The sequence below is a fragment of the Hirundo rustica genome, chromosome 1 (genome assembly GCF_015227805.2).
Source record: "Hirundo rustica isolate bHirRus1 chromosome 1, bHirRus1.pri.v3, whole genome shotgun sequence".
In the NCBI taxonomy this organism is placed as follows: domain Eukaryota; kingdom Metazoa; phylum Chordata; class Aves; order Passeriformes; family Hirundinidae; genus Hirundo; species Hirundo rustica.
In genome coordinates, this window is record NC_053450.1 from 62,890,510 (window position 1) to 62,908,899 (window position 18,390).

At 35.9% G+C, this 18,390-nt stretch overlaps 1 protein-coding gene across 2 annotated transcripts in view; it reads right to left on the reverse strand.

Annotated features, from left to right (window-relative positions):
* Nucleotides 1-18,390, reverse strand: part of GABBR2 (gamma-aminobutyric acid type B receptor subunit 2) — a 460,554-nt gene that overhangs the window by 136,834 nt on the left and 305,330 nt on the right. For both annotated transcript variants that reach the window (XM_040084650.2, XM_040084641.2), the window contains exon 12: nt 8,504-8,611. In XM_040084650.2, the coding sequence (XP_039940584.1) occupies nt 8,504-8,611 (108 nt within the window). The remainder of the gene's footprint in view (nt 1-8,503; nt 8,612-18,390) is intronic.

Here is an 18,390-nt window from a genome sequence, read left to right on the forward strand (position 1 = left end):
AAGCTGTACCGTGCAGAAATTTCCATACATAAGTGATTTCAAAAGCAGATTTTTCTTCTAGATGTACAGTTCATCAGCTAAGCTTCTTTTTGTGACATGAGCTTGATATTTAGCTCCACATTCCATATTTATATGAATGTAAATTTTAGAAATGTGATTCCTGTTGTTCCTTGGTTGGTATTTTGGCTGATCAGCTCTTATGAAAACCAGGATGCTTTTTTTGCATCTGAGTTTGGATTCTAAGATTACACTGACTATTTTTAAAGTTTTGGACTTAAAATTTATAGTAGTAGCTATTTGGGGGGAAAAAATCTAAATAATTTGGTTTCTACTTATATCACTTTAGGAAGTAGTGTATCTGTATATTAATAAACTATAAGCCATACCTGAATAATTTACACTGCCCTGTAAGTATCAGAGACTACTTGGTCCAGTGGTAAATATTCATAATGAAAAAAAAAAAAAATCCTAAACATAAGCAAATTTCAAACTGTCTTCTTTTTTACTCTCAAAGACTGAACAATAACACTGAACATTTCTTTAGGTATCCATATGCTGGTTCATTTTCAGCAGATGGTCCCTAATAGATTGTTGTACTGTTGGTATGGTTACCCAAAGCAAATTTTTGGATCTTGACACATCTCTTCTCGCTCATATATATTTAGTAGAATACAAGTGTATCCAAGGGGAAATTAATCATATAACTTTTTGTTATACACACAAAAAGCTCTAATGAGATTAAAAAAAAAAAAAATCCTGGAAAAATATAAACATTTATAGTCTGAACACTGACCTGGAAAAATATTTTATAACAGAATTTACAGAAAGAACTGATCAGATAACACAAACTACATTTACGCTAATTCAGAACTACGTCTACATAGGATTTAAGTGAATAAATGAGATTTGGCCTGTGAGGTTCTGACCTAAACCCTCTGTCAATGTAATCTGGAAAACTTTACTTCATCTATTTTTAAAAGATTAAGATAATGGGTAACTTTTTAAAAACATTTTCAAGACACTAGTGAGGAAAAATATAGATTGTAATAAATTCTAAATTCCGTAAGTGGCTTGAAACATGTAAAAGTTTATAGCTGGAGATGACACTCATTCTATAAACTTCCTCACAGAGGTTTTCAAGTGAGGGATGGGGATAGCAATCAACAGACACAAGTTGAGAAGAGAAGGCAGCAGCACATAAACTCATAACTGTGTAGCCTCCAGCTGCTTTCTTCTCTGTATTTCCCCCGCTCCCCCAGGGACACTGTGCAATCACAGAACCTGGCAGCTTTCCTGCAGCTGGCACCATGCAGGGTAGGAGCGCGCAGCCAGCTGCTGCCGATCTGGAGGATGAGGACTGGGCACTGCTCAGAGTAGCTCACGTGCCCTGATCCCCAGAAAGAGCCTGGATGCTTTTTTACCCCTCCCAGTTTTCTATGCACCTGTTTTTGAAACATTAAATGTACAGGTTATGGAGGTGGGGTGGCCAGATTTGTGTTAAAAAATGGAGTGTGAAGGCAATGAGCTAAAATGTCAGAATTCCTGCACCACTTCACTCAGGTAATAGATTTGCTTCTCAGAAACAAAGAAACAAAAGAATAATTTCTGAAAAAAATATGCTCAAAGAGATTTCTACTGCATAATAATTTTGGAAAGTAGTTATTTTTCTTCATTTGGCACTTAACTGTCTTATACATGGGACCACCTTTCTCAAAACCCCTACTGCCTTTTTCATCATGCATTTTTTCTGGTTTAAGTGAAAAAGATTGTAACATAAAGCTATCTCTTTTACTGCACAGTCCTATTCCATGCCCAGAGCAGACTCACTACATTTGCTCCATGACAGTGACATCCTGTAGGAAGCTAAGGCTTCACTGGTGTCCTAATAATCCACATAGGGGAAGAAATGTACATTTGTAGAGATCCTAACAAGCTGTAGTTTTCAATTATTGACTTTTTAGCCACAACATAAAACTTCTAACGTTTTCGTAAGACCATTCTTCATAAAGAAAATGGAAAGAGGATTCAATTAAAGAGAGAGCTGCACGCATCAGCAAGCGGAGCCTTTACATCTTTGCACACCTCATCAGCTTGAGCTAAAAGAGTCAGCAGTAGCTATCAGGATCTGCACAACTGCATAACAAGAAGACAAGGCCCATATTTTGCCTGTAGGTTTTATAGACACATAGTAATAGAAAAGAGAACAGTAAAATTCCAAACTCCTGTGTTCAGATTTTACACTCTGCCCACACTTCTTTTGTAATCATTTTGGTCGGTCCTAATTTCAAGTTTTTTTTTTCTTGTCTCTTTCTCCATTGTCATTCTCGCTTTCCTTTTCTAGACTACATCCCTACTTTTCAGGCCTCCCATTCTGCCTCTAAATTTCAATCTTGATCTAATTTTAAATCAGACCTAGTCTTTCAATTACAGTTTGCCACTTAAGTACCATACTCAGGTTCTGCATTCTATCATACCCAGCTTCCTTGATCACTTCTTACAGACCTTCCTGCCTTTACTATCTTTGAAACTTAGTTTGCAAGGGAATTTTAATCCAAATTCAGTCTCCCTCTTCAATATCTCCTCCCAGTATATAATCCCAAGATTTTCCTTTTTCAAAACCTAGACAGGCTTCTCTCTTGAAGTCATTAGCAGCAAACCTGATTTCTCCTTTTCAGTCTCTTTACTACTCCCAATCTCTTGGCCCTGAAGTTCCCTTGTACTGTCAACTTCCCTTCCCCATCCTACTGTCAAAAACATAATCTGTACAATCTCCTACCCATCTTTGCAAGGCATGAAGGCCTCAGCTCTCTTCAGTACTCTTAGGACCTAGTAGGCCCAAATGGATGCAATAAGTTTGCCAGATGGCACCCTGACAGGCATAGCTAAGTCAGGTCAGACTGATAAGTCATTTTTGTCGCGATTGGTTGTAGCTTTCTTACCCCATGATATTACCAATACAGAGAAAAGCTTGTGATTTATCATGAAGGAGTAGAATAATGTTGGCAAAACTACAGCAGCACAAGCCTCAAGAAAAGAGGCTGCTTGACATTCATTTTGTAGTTATGTTCTGTATTTATCTGGCAACAACTTTGTCAACATAAAGACATATGCAACCAGAAGTCTACAGCAGTAGTAATAACTGAGTACAATAATATTTTCACTGAAAATTGAAGATAAAACATCCCTTCTCTGATGCCACAGTTGAAGAATTAAGTCCAAACAGACAAAGCCAGAGTGTACTCTGTCATGATTAAGACAAACTTATCATGGCAGCATCAAGGGAGTTGTATTGTACTTTCAAATACAACAAATGCAACAAGGCACCATTGTGATCTGGATCATCTTCATGCTTTAGTGTAGCCAACTACAAATGGCCAAATGTTTGTCTGTGTAGGGGCAGAATTTATAAACTTTATGGAGGCTTTAAATACCATTGCTTTGAATTTCTTACTATTCTGGTATTTATCAAAAGTGCATGGGCTTTATTTGGCATGCAGGAGTTGTGCAGGAGCAGTCACTGTGCAGGAGCAGTCACTGAAGCAGTCACTGCTTCAACACCCCCAAAAAACCCAAGATAGTGCACAACCCATCAAAATAGACAGCTTCTCATTCTTCTAAATTTACCAGAAGAGCTGGCTTCAGGAAACGGTTCAGATGGATAAAGCTTCCCCAGGACACCACATGCTCTCCTGCCACTGATATTTTCCTCTCTCCTCATCCACTGCCAGCCCTCCTGCTGCCAAGGGAAACAAAAAACCAGTCCCCACCTCTCTCTGAGCAGAAGACATTCTGCAGCTCAAAACAACGGAAAGGAGATGCATGAAAACCAGAATTGCACCTCAATTATAACTGTTGCAGTTATTTTTAATACTAATTCTATTCCACTTTCCATTATCTCTGCTAACTACTTCAAAAATAATTTATTTCCCCCTACTGATTTTGTCATTTCCATTTGACAAAAATTGATCCCCTTGCACCCCTCTGTTTCCAGCTAAAACTAATGCATTTTTAATTTGCTTCCTTTGAGCCCTAGCAAGATCAAAGATGGTGACAGAGCTCTGGGAATTTTGAGAAATTTGTCCTTAGCAGTCAGATAACAGAATGAGTGTATTCTATATTTTATTGTTTATTAATTTCCAGTAACAGAGGAGTGGATATATAAAAGGGTGAAAATAAAATAGACTTTTAAAAGCATTATAAACAGCAGTTAACAAGACTCTTCAACTAATTCAAGACACTCTAACTCATTAAGTTCCAATTTCCACTGCAGTAATATGGAGCATATTATTATTATTACTATTAATTAAAAGCCTGTATATTTTCTCACACTGAGACAGATATCCACTAATCTCTTCAAAAAGCCACATTGTACACCAAAGTGTACAATAAATGTACAGAAGCAAGCTTGCCCTATCTGATGGAGATAAACAGATTTACTCATCAAATTCTATCCCTTACTTTACACCCACTTTCAAGAAATGAGTTAACCAGTATTTTCAAAAGCCACACAGAGATTCTTCACACTGTGAAGAAATTTTCACTGCTGGCAAACATTTTCCTAATGAAAATACTGAGGATGATAGACTAAGGTGGTATACCTAAAGGTCACACAGATTTTACTGTCATATTTATATACAGGTAGTAACTGAAGTAATAAGAAATGAATAGGATCCACAGTACTTAAATATTTTTGGAACTTTGTACTTCTCTGATTGTAATGCCAATCTGCTCTGTCATGGCACGACTAATGCAAAAAACATTAATTTTTTTTTTTTTTTTCCATGCAGCACTACCTTTGTGCATTTGTCAGTTTAGATATTGTTTGCAAAAATTTCTATTTTCTGTGCATCCTTAGAAAGAAAATACTTTGGCTGTAAACTACATCTGCAGAAAATGGAAATGTCATTCTTGCAAGATATAAGTAAAGAATGCCATGATTTTCAGTCAACTCCTAAAAATATTTTTATCTATTCTGGCAAATCAGAGACAGAAAATATATGACCAGTAAACACTTATCATGGATATATGATTTGTTTTACATAAAGAAAACTTGTACTTCGTGATTCATGCTTGTGATTCGGAGTGAGATATCTAAATAAAGAATTTTTTAAAGTTTAGAGAACAAAAGTGTTATTGACTTAAATCCAGAATATTGAAGAAGGTGGCCTAATAGCTTTGACGCTTCCAGCGTCACTCAAACCAAAGCAGCTCATTGGTCATCCTCCAGATGTCTGGAAGTTTATCTGCCTTATACTGCCATTTTAACTGATCTTAATTTTTAACATCCAGCTATGCATATTCAATTGCAATTTGCAGTTGGTGATGTGCCCCTTGCAGAACAGGGGCAATAAAGAATTTGAGGATTGTTTAATTAACAGACAGTTAAATTTAATATTGGGTAGCAGCTTGCAGATATAAAATGTAATGTTTTTTTGAAAAAGGAAGCAAAAGCTCAGTGACAGTCCATTGAAGTACTGCTCACTCCTATTTGAAATAGTATATTTGAGAAATTATAAAATTCTGAGGATAATAAGGGTTATGAAGTAAATACTTTTATGTGTTAGACAGTGGTGTCTTGTGTAACTTCACTAATTTAAAAAGATTTGTACCAATATAAGTGAAAACATATTTGCAATGTAAAATTTCATTTCTCAGGAGGGAAAAATCCTGGCTCATCTATGGTAAAAAACTTTAATATAGGAAGTGTAAGATTCTTGGAACAAACAAACAAACAAACAAACAAATAAATAAATAGCTCTGGTAGTATAAACTGATATGTTACAGTGGGCTCCTTGCACATGTCCAAAAAGAGAGGTTTCCATTTCACTCCACCCAGAGTATCCTGATTTTGGTATAGAAAATTTTTATAATTTTAGTTAGTTTTACTATATTTTGCATTTACTCAACATTATTTTTTACAATGAATGATAACGAAATAGAGCAAACCTGACATGACTGAATGGGAGGGGGAAGTACTAGATGGTTGTGTTGTTGTGGTGCCAGAGTAACAGATCTGGTTTCAGACACAGCATGTAATTCCTTAATAACCTCAGACATAAATCCTCTTACAAACTGAGCTAACTCTCTCCTCATTTATCTAAACTCCTTTCCTTCTAAGGGAATGAGGTATTTCATTGTGAGAGACTTCCTACATATTGCAATTGTGGAAAAATAACATTGTGCTAACAAAAAAAAAAAAAAAATTAACGATAGAGCTCTTTTATGACCACGCATAGCAGAAAACAGAGGAATCTAATAAATTGTTAGAATAAAACCATTCAGGTGCACATATGAACTGCACCTGGCACTTCTGCTCACTCTATAAAAATATTAATTTTGTTTTTCTGTTTCATGCACATTTCCTTTAATGTTTTTACCAGCAAAATGTTTCTATCCAGTATTTTTCCAATTTTTTAATAAAATCATCTATAAAAGTACTTCACTATGAAAAGAAGCTTAATGGGCAAAAGATAATGAAGAGCTGCACTACTCCTAAGCTGAGCCTAATCCTTTACAGAAAATGTGCTGTACCAAAAATGACAGGCAACTCTTACGGTTCAATTCTGATCAGTCTTAGAGTAAACTTATGAAATTTCAATGGTAATTAGAAATTGGAAGCTATAAGCAGCACCTTTTTTTGCCTCCTCCGACCAATCCATGAGAAATCCGCAGGTAATACCCATGTCTCAGACAGACATAATCAGAAAATGTTTCATTAAATGGATCTACCAGAAGGAGACCTCTGGATGCTGAGGCAACATACTAAGAGGGAGCAGAGATCCAAATTCACTTTGACATTTGTGCTGGTTTTGCATTGATTGACATTTATTGAGGAGGGAAGAAGCCATCCACTGAAATGATTTTTCTAAGAGAAGCTCCTAACGGTTTCCTCCATGCCTGACTAAACCAATCAGTGACGTGTTTTGAATACTGACACCTTGTTAAGCCACTAGAAAGCTGAACATGCCTCGTTAAAAATGAACAAAGCCTAGGAAAGCTCTCTCCTTCTTCCAGCCTGGGAAGAAGTAACAGGTCAGCGCGGCCCCCTCCGCATGGCCAGGCTGGGCAGGTCCCGCCGAGGGGCCGGGCCCCAGCAGCTGTTAACATCCTGCCGCCGGGCCGGTTCCCCCTGCTCCCCGTTCACGGTCATGCCAACCCATGGCTGGAACCGAAGGCAGTACGGGCCTGAGACCAGCCGTGCGGCCAGAGCGACTGCCGCCGTTCTGGCCCAGGGGATCCTGAGATCCTGGCACAGCCCCCAGCACAGCCTGAATCTATCACCATGACTGCTTCGGCTGCCGCCAACTATCTTGACCATCCACAGTCCCCAGGCAAGATATTAACTCTCACTGCCCAGATGAAACTTGCAGAACATTGATTCTCTCTCAAGTGAGAGAAAAGGACAGAGTGAAGACATGTAGAGAAACAACATGAAGACATCAAGGTCAGTGAAAGTGGAGTCAAATCCCATCTGGGAGGAGAATGGGCAGTTGTCTTAGTCTTAGGCTGAAATTCTTTTGTGAGGCCACGGTGACGGACTTGATACACTGGAATATCCCTTTAATTCATGAAAATAGGAGATAGAGTGTTCAAATTGCAGATATGAGCAGAGGCATTTGTGCTGAAGCAAGTACATGTTGAAGTAGCTGTGATCTCAGGAGAAACTTGAACAGAGATATGAGAGTGATGAAGACCCTTTTTCCCCAGGGAAAGAAGAAGACCTCTGTTCCGAGAGATGAAGATGATCTCAGAGATAGATGAATAGAACCTTTGCTTTGCTCATCCTTAAGATGGTACCCCATGAGTTTGACATGGCCCATGAATGCAGCTGTGGGAAGGCTGCATGAGATGGGAGGGACTTAATGATTGCAGATTTCCAGGCGGCTGCCATTCGTGAGAATTGAAGTCACGAGAGAACTGTTTTCTTGCAGAGAAGTCTCCATGACCTAGCAAAAGAGACTCCTTTCCCTAAGAGAACTGGTGAAAGACTATTTTAGAGGTGGTCAACAGACCTAAGTCCTAAGTTTTGTCTCTATACGTTATCAGTGGGAAATGAAGCTTTTGGGGGGAGGATAAGTGTTCTGAAGGTTTTATTCTGATTCTCACTATTTTTTAAAATTTTCTTTTAGTTCTGTTAATAAAGTGTTCTTTATACCCTTTAAAGTTTTGAGCCTGCTTTGGTCTTCTCCTAATCCTATCTCACAGCAGAAAAAGAGAAAATAATTCTAATGGATGCGTTGGCATTTAGCCAGCGCTCAACCCACTACAACATTTTACAACCAACTCCACTGTCCACCTCTTGTTATAAAGACTGGAGGGCTGATGCTTGACTCCAACTCTCAGAGACTAAACAAGGAACCAAAAAGCCCTAATAATTAAACTACTCAGGATCTTTGGATGTGACACATGAACAGTTAGCACAGCTATGGCCACCCAGGAAAGGTATTAAAACAATTAGAAAATTGTATTAACAGGTCAACACGAAGAGTCTATTTCCTCTCACCTTTTTCTTCATTTTTACATTTTTGAAAATTGCATGGACTCTCCATGTTTTTGCAAACATTGCTCCAAATGCAGTTGTGTATCCCACTGTAAGAATCCATGTTCGGACCTAAAAATGTATATACATAAAAAAAAGACAAAGTTAATTAGATATCATAATTTCAGACAACTTTTTTGTCAAGACCTTGAGATAAAAAAAAATCTGAAGAAATTCATAAAACTTGGTATTTAGTAATTTCTCATTCACTGCTTACTTGGTTTTTTACTCATCCGTCCATTCCCTCCCTAACTAAAACAAATCTGGATGCTGAATTATCTCTTTCATATATAAACCCATAAATCTCAAAATATTCTGCCTTTTTTTTTTTTTTTTTTTTTTTTAACTTTTATTATGTTCTTTGCAGATAAAGGAAAGAACCAGTGGAGAAACTCAAGAGACAGAAAAGATTTAAAAAAGCACTCAGAGAGCTAATATTAACAGCAACATTTTGAACAAAAATGAACAGAGAAATAGAGATGTAATTCAGACTAAATAAGAAAAGACTGTATTATGTGAGATACACATCACTCAGTGAAAAACCTGAGCATTCTGTAAAGTAATTCCATTCATTTTAAAAAAATTTAAAACAGATTTTAAATTATCCCATGAGAGAAAATGGCAAAATGGAAACATAGTTTTGGTCGGCAAGCCTCAGGAACAATACCTCAGTAAGTGATAATACCTGCAAATGTGGCCTAAAAAAAGGGGTGGTGAGCTTGCACAGAGCAATGGTGTAATAGGACCTGAGCTGGCCACAGCCTTGACACATACAAAACAGAAGATTTTAAATCTAAGATAGAATTTATGTCTTTAGCGTAAAAAGAGACTAAGGGTTTTTTTTTATTATTTTTCTTTTTAATAGAAAATCTTCAAATTTGTGAAGAAGGACAGAACATAGATTAAAAAAAGCTTTTTCTGCAATTTCTCCCCTGCCCATAGCCTCTTGTACACAAGCACTTGCTTTCAGACTTGGTCTGAGCCAGGACACTGACCTTCAGAGTTGCAGTAAGCTCTGCACTACCCTCTCTAATTCTTTGGAAATTTCTGTTTTCATTACCATGCAGTTTTGGCGGTTTGAAAGCCTTTTTTTCCCTGAACAGGCTATTTTCTTCCTAAAGATGGATTAAAGACTACAAAGCATAGCAGTTAGAAGACCATTTGAGAGGCACGGCATGGAGCTGGAGGCCAACAATTGAATCTGAGATCCTGAGAAATCAAGGAGGAAGAATAATCTCATCCTCCTTCTAGAGACTCCACACTTACTAGCCCATAAAAAGGGAGACTGCACAAAACTGAACAAAGTAGTAAAAAACCAAAGTATTCTACCTTGCAGATGAAAAAACTGGGGGAGAGACAACAGCTAAGTACAGGGAAAGGACAGCTAGAAAAAAGGAACACTAGCCTTCTTTTGGCCATGTTGACCATGCATGCTTGGCTAGAAGAGCTGTTTTGTGATACAAAAAACCAATCTGATTTAGAGAAACTAGGATGTTCTAAGAAAGCATTTGGGAAATATGCTTTAGAGAAGCTAAAGGCAATGCTTTTCATTAGAAACCAGCAGAGTTTCACATCTAACTTCTGGAGAGTTTGGGATTTTTAATTTGTAATTTTAGGATGTACATATTGATGAGAAACTAGCCACTCTAGTGAGATTCAAAACTTGAAATCTAAGATAAACCTTAGGAATAATCTAAATGTTTTATATCTAAATACATGCTATCTATTTTTTGCCTTTCCAAACTTTTCCAGAATTTCCATTTTTGTAGGCAAAACATGATGTTTTCACACAAAATTTTCTGTGGAAAACAATTTCTGATTTTTAATAGTGTTTGGTGACTAGGTATAAAGGCAGGGAAAAGAAAAAAAAATATATACTCATTCAAAAACTATTGGTAAAGCAATAAAATTACTGCAGTTCTTTAAAATAAACAAATAAGACAAATGTGGTCCAAGTGGCAAATTAGTAAGAGAAAAGCGGTTCTTCACTATGAGAGTTGTGAGGCACTAGAACAAGTTGCCCAAAGTCGCGGATGTCCCATTTCTGGAAGTGTGCAAGGCCAACGTTGGACTTGGCTTTGAGCAACCTGGTCTAACAGGTGGCATCGCTGCCCACGGCCATGGAAACTTGAACTAGATGATATTTAAGGTACCTTCTGACCCAAGCCATTCTAGGAGTCTATGGAAAGTACACACCTTACCATGAGTCTTAACATTAGAAAATGGCATGATTGTGTATAGAAAACTGTTTAGATATCTGCATGTATATATTAATGACTTGGTGGCATTTAATGTTGTGGTTTATCTGTTGCATTGCTGATAATGACCCTGAATGTAAATTTGAGTCATTGCTGGTTAATCTTGCTATTAATAAAACAAGTAAAACAACTGTGATTAGAGTCCAACTAAAAGAATTTTGCCACTTCATGGCAGTCTTAAATGTGATATTGAAAATAAACCCCAAAACAAACAAAAAAATAGAAAAAAGGAATAGATATTTAGGCCAGAAAAGCATTATTTTTAACTTCAATATTCTTCAAGTCTTTGCTGATTAACCACTATTATGCTTCAGTAAAACCACAGTGAGATCAACTCTGATGGATTTAAAAAATACTTTTCACATCATGTTCATACTAGCCAGTTATGGTTTTTTTGACTTCACATCAATAACTGTACTTAGCATTCAATCCTTTTGCTGCTATTAATAAGTATTCAGCTCTTTTGTGTACAGCTTAGTGATATATTTGGCAAACAGATACATGGTATTTTCGTGTCTCTAATAAGACTCTGTTTTGTTCTCACTGAAACAGTAATTGTCTCTTGGGAATACTAATAAATTCAATTATGCTCATAATATGTTTCTAACTCAATATTCAGAAAAATGTTATTTCTAGCATGTTTGATTAAAAAAAAACTTTTATGTATTCCTGATTGGGATTGTGCATATTAGAATACCATAACTACTGTCTGTATTGCAAACAATCTAGCTTAAAAACACCAGGATTTTGTCAAAATGAGATCATTGTTGCTAAGAAAGAGATGGTAAGTTTCAGATGAAAATAAATTTTTAATTTTGAAGAAAATGACCTCAAATTTGTCTGTTATAACTCATTAATGCAGCTGGCAAAATGAAAAATTTAGAAAACAGGAAAAGTCTCTGAAATTCTTATATCTGCTCATTTATATTCTTAAATGAATTATATCTCCATATCCTACTCATTTGAAAGAACATGTTAAAATTATCAGTAATTGAAGAGCATGACCATGATGTTATACAATTGATAGGTAATTCTCTCATGTTGGAAGTTTCTAGTGATGTGTTTCACCAGAAGCTGAAGAGAAACACCCTTCCCTCAGTACCCACCAAACAAGCAGGAAAATGCCTCTTTAGCAGACAAGAACTTGCATTCAAATACCTGTTCAAAACGAGACACAAAACCTGAAAAATTATTTCTTTTTTTCTTAAATGGTTAAGTCATTACAAAATTCTTGATGCCTTCAATTATTTTAGGGTATACTTTCTTACTTTCTGCTTATATGGCTTGGTTCCTTTTTTTTTTTTTTTTTTTTTTTTTTTTTTTTTTTTTTAAAAAAAAAAAAAAAAGGTATGTTGACTATTTGAATATGTCCTACAAATATTTTGTTTTCTATAATTCAAAGACAGCATGCAAGTGTCAAAGGAAATTATATATTTTGGTATACAACAATCAAGTGTTCCTACACAGATAGTAAAATAGTTTCCTATGTCTGTTTTCTTCTTAGGTACTGCACTATTTTGGTTTATGATCTATTTTTGAAAACACCATATAGGAATTTTTGCTTTTTATAAATTACTTGATAGAAGCTCTTATAGGTGCATTAACTGTGAAAACTAAAAAAACTAGAAAACGTTTATCTGGTAGTTAGCACAGTTGACAAAAAGTAAACACTGAAAGTATCTCTACAAAGAAAGAAATCTTTCTGATAATGTTCCAGACTTGAAACAGATATGACTGTTATTTTAAAAAAAACCCCACCTTTGTCAAGTATTAAACTTTAAACAAATACTGTAAGTTTCAGCTAAAGAGTCACTACATTTATGAACAAGATGTTCCTTACATCTCATAGGAGCATTACTTTTGATTTTCCTTTGGCAGTAAAATCCCATTGTTTTTAACCTATCCATAAGGTGCTAAATACCTTTTATTTTTTCAAGGAAGACAATTCTTCTGCCACATAATAAGCAAGGATAGGTTAACAATGTTATGTAAAATTACTTTAAATTCAACCCTATTTCCTCTCAACCTTGAGCTTTAGCTGGCTAGTCTATATCTGCTGCTATTTGATATCTTCACACAAATCTACCTGAGCCTCTCCTATCATCTCATTATGGGAATAGTGAAGTGGTTACTAATTATAAATCTGTGTAACAGACTTAAAAGTTACTTGATATTGCTGCTCATTACTAATAAAAGAAGCCATCTTATTGAGAACAATGAGTTAGTAAGGGGAAATTACTAAGTGGTGAAAGTGCCAGAAACACTGAATAAAGAATTTAAAATCTCTGTTTATATATTCTAAGAATGAAGCTTACAAATAAACCCAACATTTTAGGTGCTGCTACCTTTTAGATAAACAAAAATATTATTTGAACTAATTTTAAGTATTTTATTTTAGTATAATTACATTTCTGTATAAAATTATTATCTTGGAAAATCAACTGAATTCATGAAGAGTTAAAACTTTCATTTTTCAAGAAATTCCCTAATTTTCCTTTATTTGACCACCACTGCCTATGCATTCAGGAGTCCACGCAGTCATAATCTGGCAAGGAATGCCTGGGAAGGTCTTGAGTTCAGGAAACCAGTAATAGCAATTTCAAATATAGTTGATCAAGGAAGTGATGCATTTTACTGCTTTGTCAAATTGAAAGAAAAAAATATAACCACCTGATCTGAATACACTACACACTCTTGTTTTTTGATGTTGCAGCTTTGTTAATGCTATGTTAATCCATTTTGCCAGTCTCAAGTGAAAAAAGATGGGATTAAAGATTCAGAGTGATGAATAAAGAAACCTAAGTATCAGCTCAAAGAACCTTCATGTGTTGTGCTAAAAGCATCAAACTTCTTATCACTTCTCTAGGTGACTTTTTTTTGTTTTAAGTAACAATTATTTGAATGGGATGGTGAAACTGCTTGGTACTTTAAGAACTCTTTCAGTTAGCAAACATTTAGATTGTGCTTCTGCAAAGGAATCACTCAGGTTTAAGATTCTTGCAAACATGCTTTTCCCCACCTCAAGATGTTAATTTCTTTTTTTTTTAGTAAAACTTACAAATCTTTCTTCTGTAGGACTTGACACTGCACTTTCCAGCTTTATTCATGAGACTCGGACTGATTCACTTAAGGAATATCAATAATGAGCCAGTTCTGTACATGTCCTGGGTAGAATCTGCAGTGCCCACAGGGTTAGGCTGCAGCTGAACATTATTGCTGAGCAGCTTGGTGGCATCTCAGTAGTAGATTTAGGTACTTAAAAGGAACAAATGTGAGAATAAACCATGCTGTGCATTTAGCCTTGGGGAGCACAATTGTCTTTAAGTGGACAATTGCATTGATTTCTGTGGAGTATGCGCAGGTGCTGGAAATTAAGCCTCTTCTATTTTTCTTGGAAAACCAGGGACATAATGGAAAATTATGATGAACAAAAATGTGTCATCTCAACAAGTTTTTCCTGGGTTATGGCACTGCTTCTATTAATGATGGCAAAATTGACAGTGTGAGCACAAGCAGACCCCAAAGGATGAGTTCATCCCTTTGATTTATACTTTTCTCATTTATATCAGACATTTTTGACAAATTTTTATGACTTTTAGATCATTTTTTAGAATTTGTGTGGCACTAGCAGATTCCTGTAAAACGTAAGTGGCAATAATGTTAGAGAATTGAATCCTGCTGTTTTCACATAAATTAAATACAGAGGTTCATAGCATGCTGTGAGATCTCCTGTAGTGATTTCTTAATATCCTTTAGATCATTTTTCAGAGTTAATCTATGGGTAGTGTAAAAGATGTTATCATTTCTCCTGTTTCTGTAAGGGGGCTTTAAAACCTGTCTGCTGCTTCTACTGAAAGAGAGGAAAACATTCTAAAAATATTACCTTAATAAATCTCTGGCAAGATTGTGGTGTGTTTCCTTCAGTATATGACATAATTTTGTTTCTAGGATCTATGCAACCTTATAACTTTTGTCTGTACTCTTTTTTCTTCACTCTCAAGAAAATGTCATTTGCTAAAATAGAAGCTGATCATGTTAAGCTCAGTAACAGAACTGCTGTTGAATTAAATAGGAGTGAGATCAGTCTCAGACTGAACGACAGTGAGAACAATTATGGAAATGATTATACAGAAAAGGGAGATTAAAATTAACAGCTAAACAATTAAGTAGGAAATAAACTGAAGAATACATGCAAAATTTAAAAGGCCAGATGAAAAACACAAAGGCACTGGTTTCCAGAGACAAAGAAATAGATTAGAGGTCTAAATCCTTTGTTCAATAGAAGTTGAGTGTCTGTCTGTTGGATTTACTTTTAAATTCCTGGGCAAAACTAAACAATTTGAGCACAAGAATTAGGCAAATATAAAGTCTAAAGACAGGAAACATTCCCCTCTGTCAAAAAAAATAATAACCCCACAACAAACTAAAACAAAATCCTGAGTTTTGGGGAATGCCTGAAGAGCGTAAAGGGCACATCATCAACTATTATTATATTATATTAAGGCCACATGCTATTTGGTAGCACAGGGTCTAGTCCAAGTGCCTCTTGCCACAGAGAAAAACCACAGCTTCAGCAGTGCCACTGCCAACATGTTTTCCTTTCAGTTTGTTGCATCAAAATTGGTTAAACAGAGAAAATGCAAAGTGACAAGCAAAGACAAAGCAGAAATAAATGAAAAGACAGAAGGTTCATACATCTTCTCCCTCTCCCTGCTTTTCTATTAGAGGTAAGTCCTTCCTTTTAGAGCTGCACTCAGCCAGCTTTTGGAGTTTTAGCAAATTGCCCATTCCCCTCACCCTGCAGCCTGCTTCCATCCCTAGGAACCCATTCTATAATCACTCACAACTATCTTTCCCTACCCGTTCCCTCACTACAGTCTATAAGTCTCTGTTTAATGTGTTTCTCAGGATGTCTCTCCATTTTCATATCACATTGCAATTCCCACCCTTCAGAAGTTCAGGGTTTCCCTGGAAAGGGTGAAATGTGGACCAGGGAATTCCACCTTTCCTAGCTATTCTCTCAGCATGGCATATATAAGAATATTAAAAAAAAAAACCAATAAAAAAGAAAAAAACCCTGCCTTTCACATTGTTGCAAGACATAGAGTCAAAAGTGCTCATGACCCATAATTAAGAGTAATACTAGTTGAAAACACTAAATGCGTCTTAATATCTGGATACATTTAAAGGTCACATTTTAAAAAGCACCTTTGAGAAGATGTCTATAACATCTACTGTTGTCATGAATGCACATGTCCTCAAGACGTTTTTCTGAGAAAAACACAAATTCTGGGTAGTTGTGCACACACTGTAGTAGCGAGTTGGACCTTGTCAGTGGTCTGTATCTCTCTTTTTCTCTTTCTCTCTCTCCATCCCACCCCACTCTTTGGTTTCTTCTTTCTGTAAAAAGAGTGTTTCCAAATGCCCTCATCCTGGCTGAGAGCAATGAACTGAAATCTAAGAGCCTGAGCAGAGCCTGCAGTGTGCAAAAACCTTTATGCCTTTTTTTTTTTTTTTTTTTTTTTTTTTTTTTTTTTTTTTTTTTTTTAAACTTTATCCAAGCCAAAACATTGACCAGGCTCAGTGAGATCACCTGAAATCACAGAACATCTGCCTGGCTTTGACAATGCATATAAACTATGCTAACTACTGAGATGAACAAGATAAAGCAGCCTTCATTTTTGTGCCTATGTAAATTACAAGACTTAAATCCTCTTATATTTCATGTGATACCTTTGCAAAACACTTTGGAGCGTAAAGGATATCGAAAGGCAATTTCTGTCTGCAGAATAGGTACCTCCTCTCAAAGCATGAACCCTATATGCAATTATTCAAGACAGATCATTTGCCCCCTCCTAATCACTGCAATGATGCAGTGCAGCACACTCCCCAGAAGAAAGTCCTGCTACACATCAAAACTACAACAACTGAGGAGAAGACCTGTTCACTCTACTAATACCTAATGAACCAGGCCTTTTTTTGTGGAACTATGGGTGACAGCAACATGGAGTACTTAAAACATCTTCAGTCCCAAGTTAATAATTAGATTTACTTATTTGAGGAAGGTGTATAACAGAGAAGACTATGGTTATCCTCAGGATAGTAGTCTTTTATTCCATAGCAGTTAGAACTTGGAAAGACATTACTCATCTTAAATGTAAATCATGAAATTCTCAGTGGAATGTATTACAGAAGTCTAAACGTTATGATCTTATCTAATATTCTCTCTATTTTAAGTATCACTATTTAGTATGTCACCTTAAACTCTATTCATAGGATATGTCAACAGCATTGCTAATTTTGAGTCTCTCTCTTCCATATAATGACTGCTATCAAATACATTTCCACTTGCCTGCATTTTTCCAGTTGGCATCACATCTCATTTCACATCCTTACTTCTAAATTCTCCCCTCCCCCCTTTTTTTCTTTCCTTTTTTTTTTTTTTTTTCCCCCTATAATACCATGGTGATTCTGAGATTAAAAACAAAGATAAATCGTTTTCATTCTCTCTCTCTCTCTCTCTCTCTCTGAAACGCTTTGTACTTTGGCGTACATATGGATGTAATGATATATTGTATTGCTTTTTCTTGTTCTGTGCAACCAATAAAGTTGCTATTAACTAAGACATGATCTAATGGTTCAATAATACACTGACCACTTTCTCAGAATTCACTGCTCTGGATCATTTTAATTCCATATAATTGGAGTTATAAAATATGATACCTAATCTCTAATTATGACATGGAAATAAATTATGCTGCATTTGCTATTACAAGTTCTTACTGTGAAAACACAGAATTATTATGTATTTAAATATACTTGATTACTTTTCCATAGAAAATGGGCATACCAAGATAAAAATGAGTGTGTTTGGGAACCAACTGGGAACTTTATCACTCTGTCAGAGTCCACATTTTATAATTTTAAAGACTAATATAATACCCTTATTCAGGAAATTATTTTACTATATGTTTAAAATGCTTTGCTGACTCTTAACTACATTTAACACTTGTTTCTATGTTTCAGCATAATAACTTATAGACCACCTTCTCCTACAGAGTGGAAAGTGGTAGTATGACTTAGCAACTAAATTCTTTGAACCTTTCAGGTGTTACTGGTGTATTTCTGGGTCATGTTTCAGTGTGTTTGAAATATTACAGCATTAGGCATATACCACATATAGACATAAACTGTAAAAAAGCAAAAAAAGGGCTGATCTCACCCTCCAAACAGCACTACAAACAATATGCTTTAGAGGAAACAAATCCAACAGAGTTGAATGTAATACCTACAATTTGGAAACCATTTCTCCTGAATTTGTGAGGACAGAATAATAGAATGGCCTGGATTTAAAGATACCTTAAAGACCGCTAATTTCCAATCCCCTTGCTGTGGCAGGAACACCTTAAGAAGTTTTAAGGACCTCCTATAAGTTTGCCAAAAATTGTCAGAAACCTAAAAAGAGACCATATATAACATATCCAGTTAAGTACACTGGCTATTGTGTATGTACTGCTACTCTGAAGAGATCTCATCACTTCTGAAATACAGAGGACAGAGGACAGCTAGGGTGATTACTTGCCTTAGACAGGG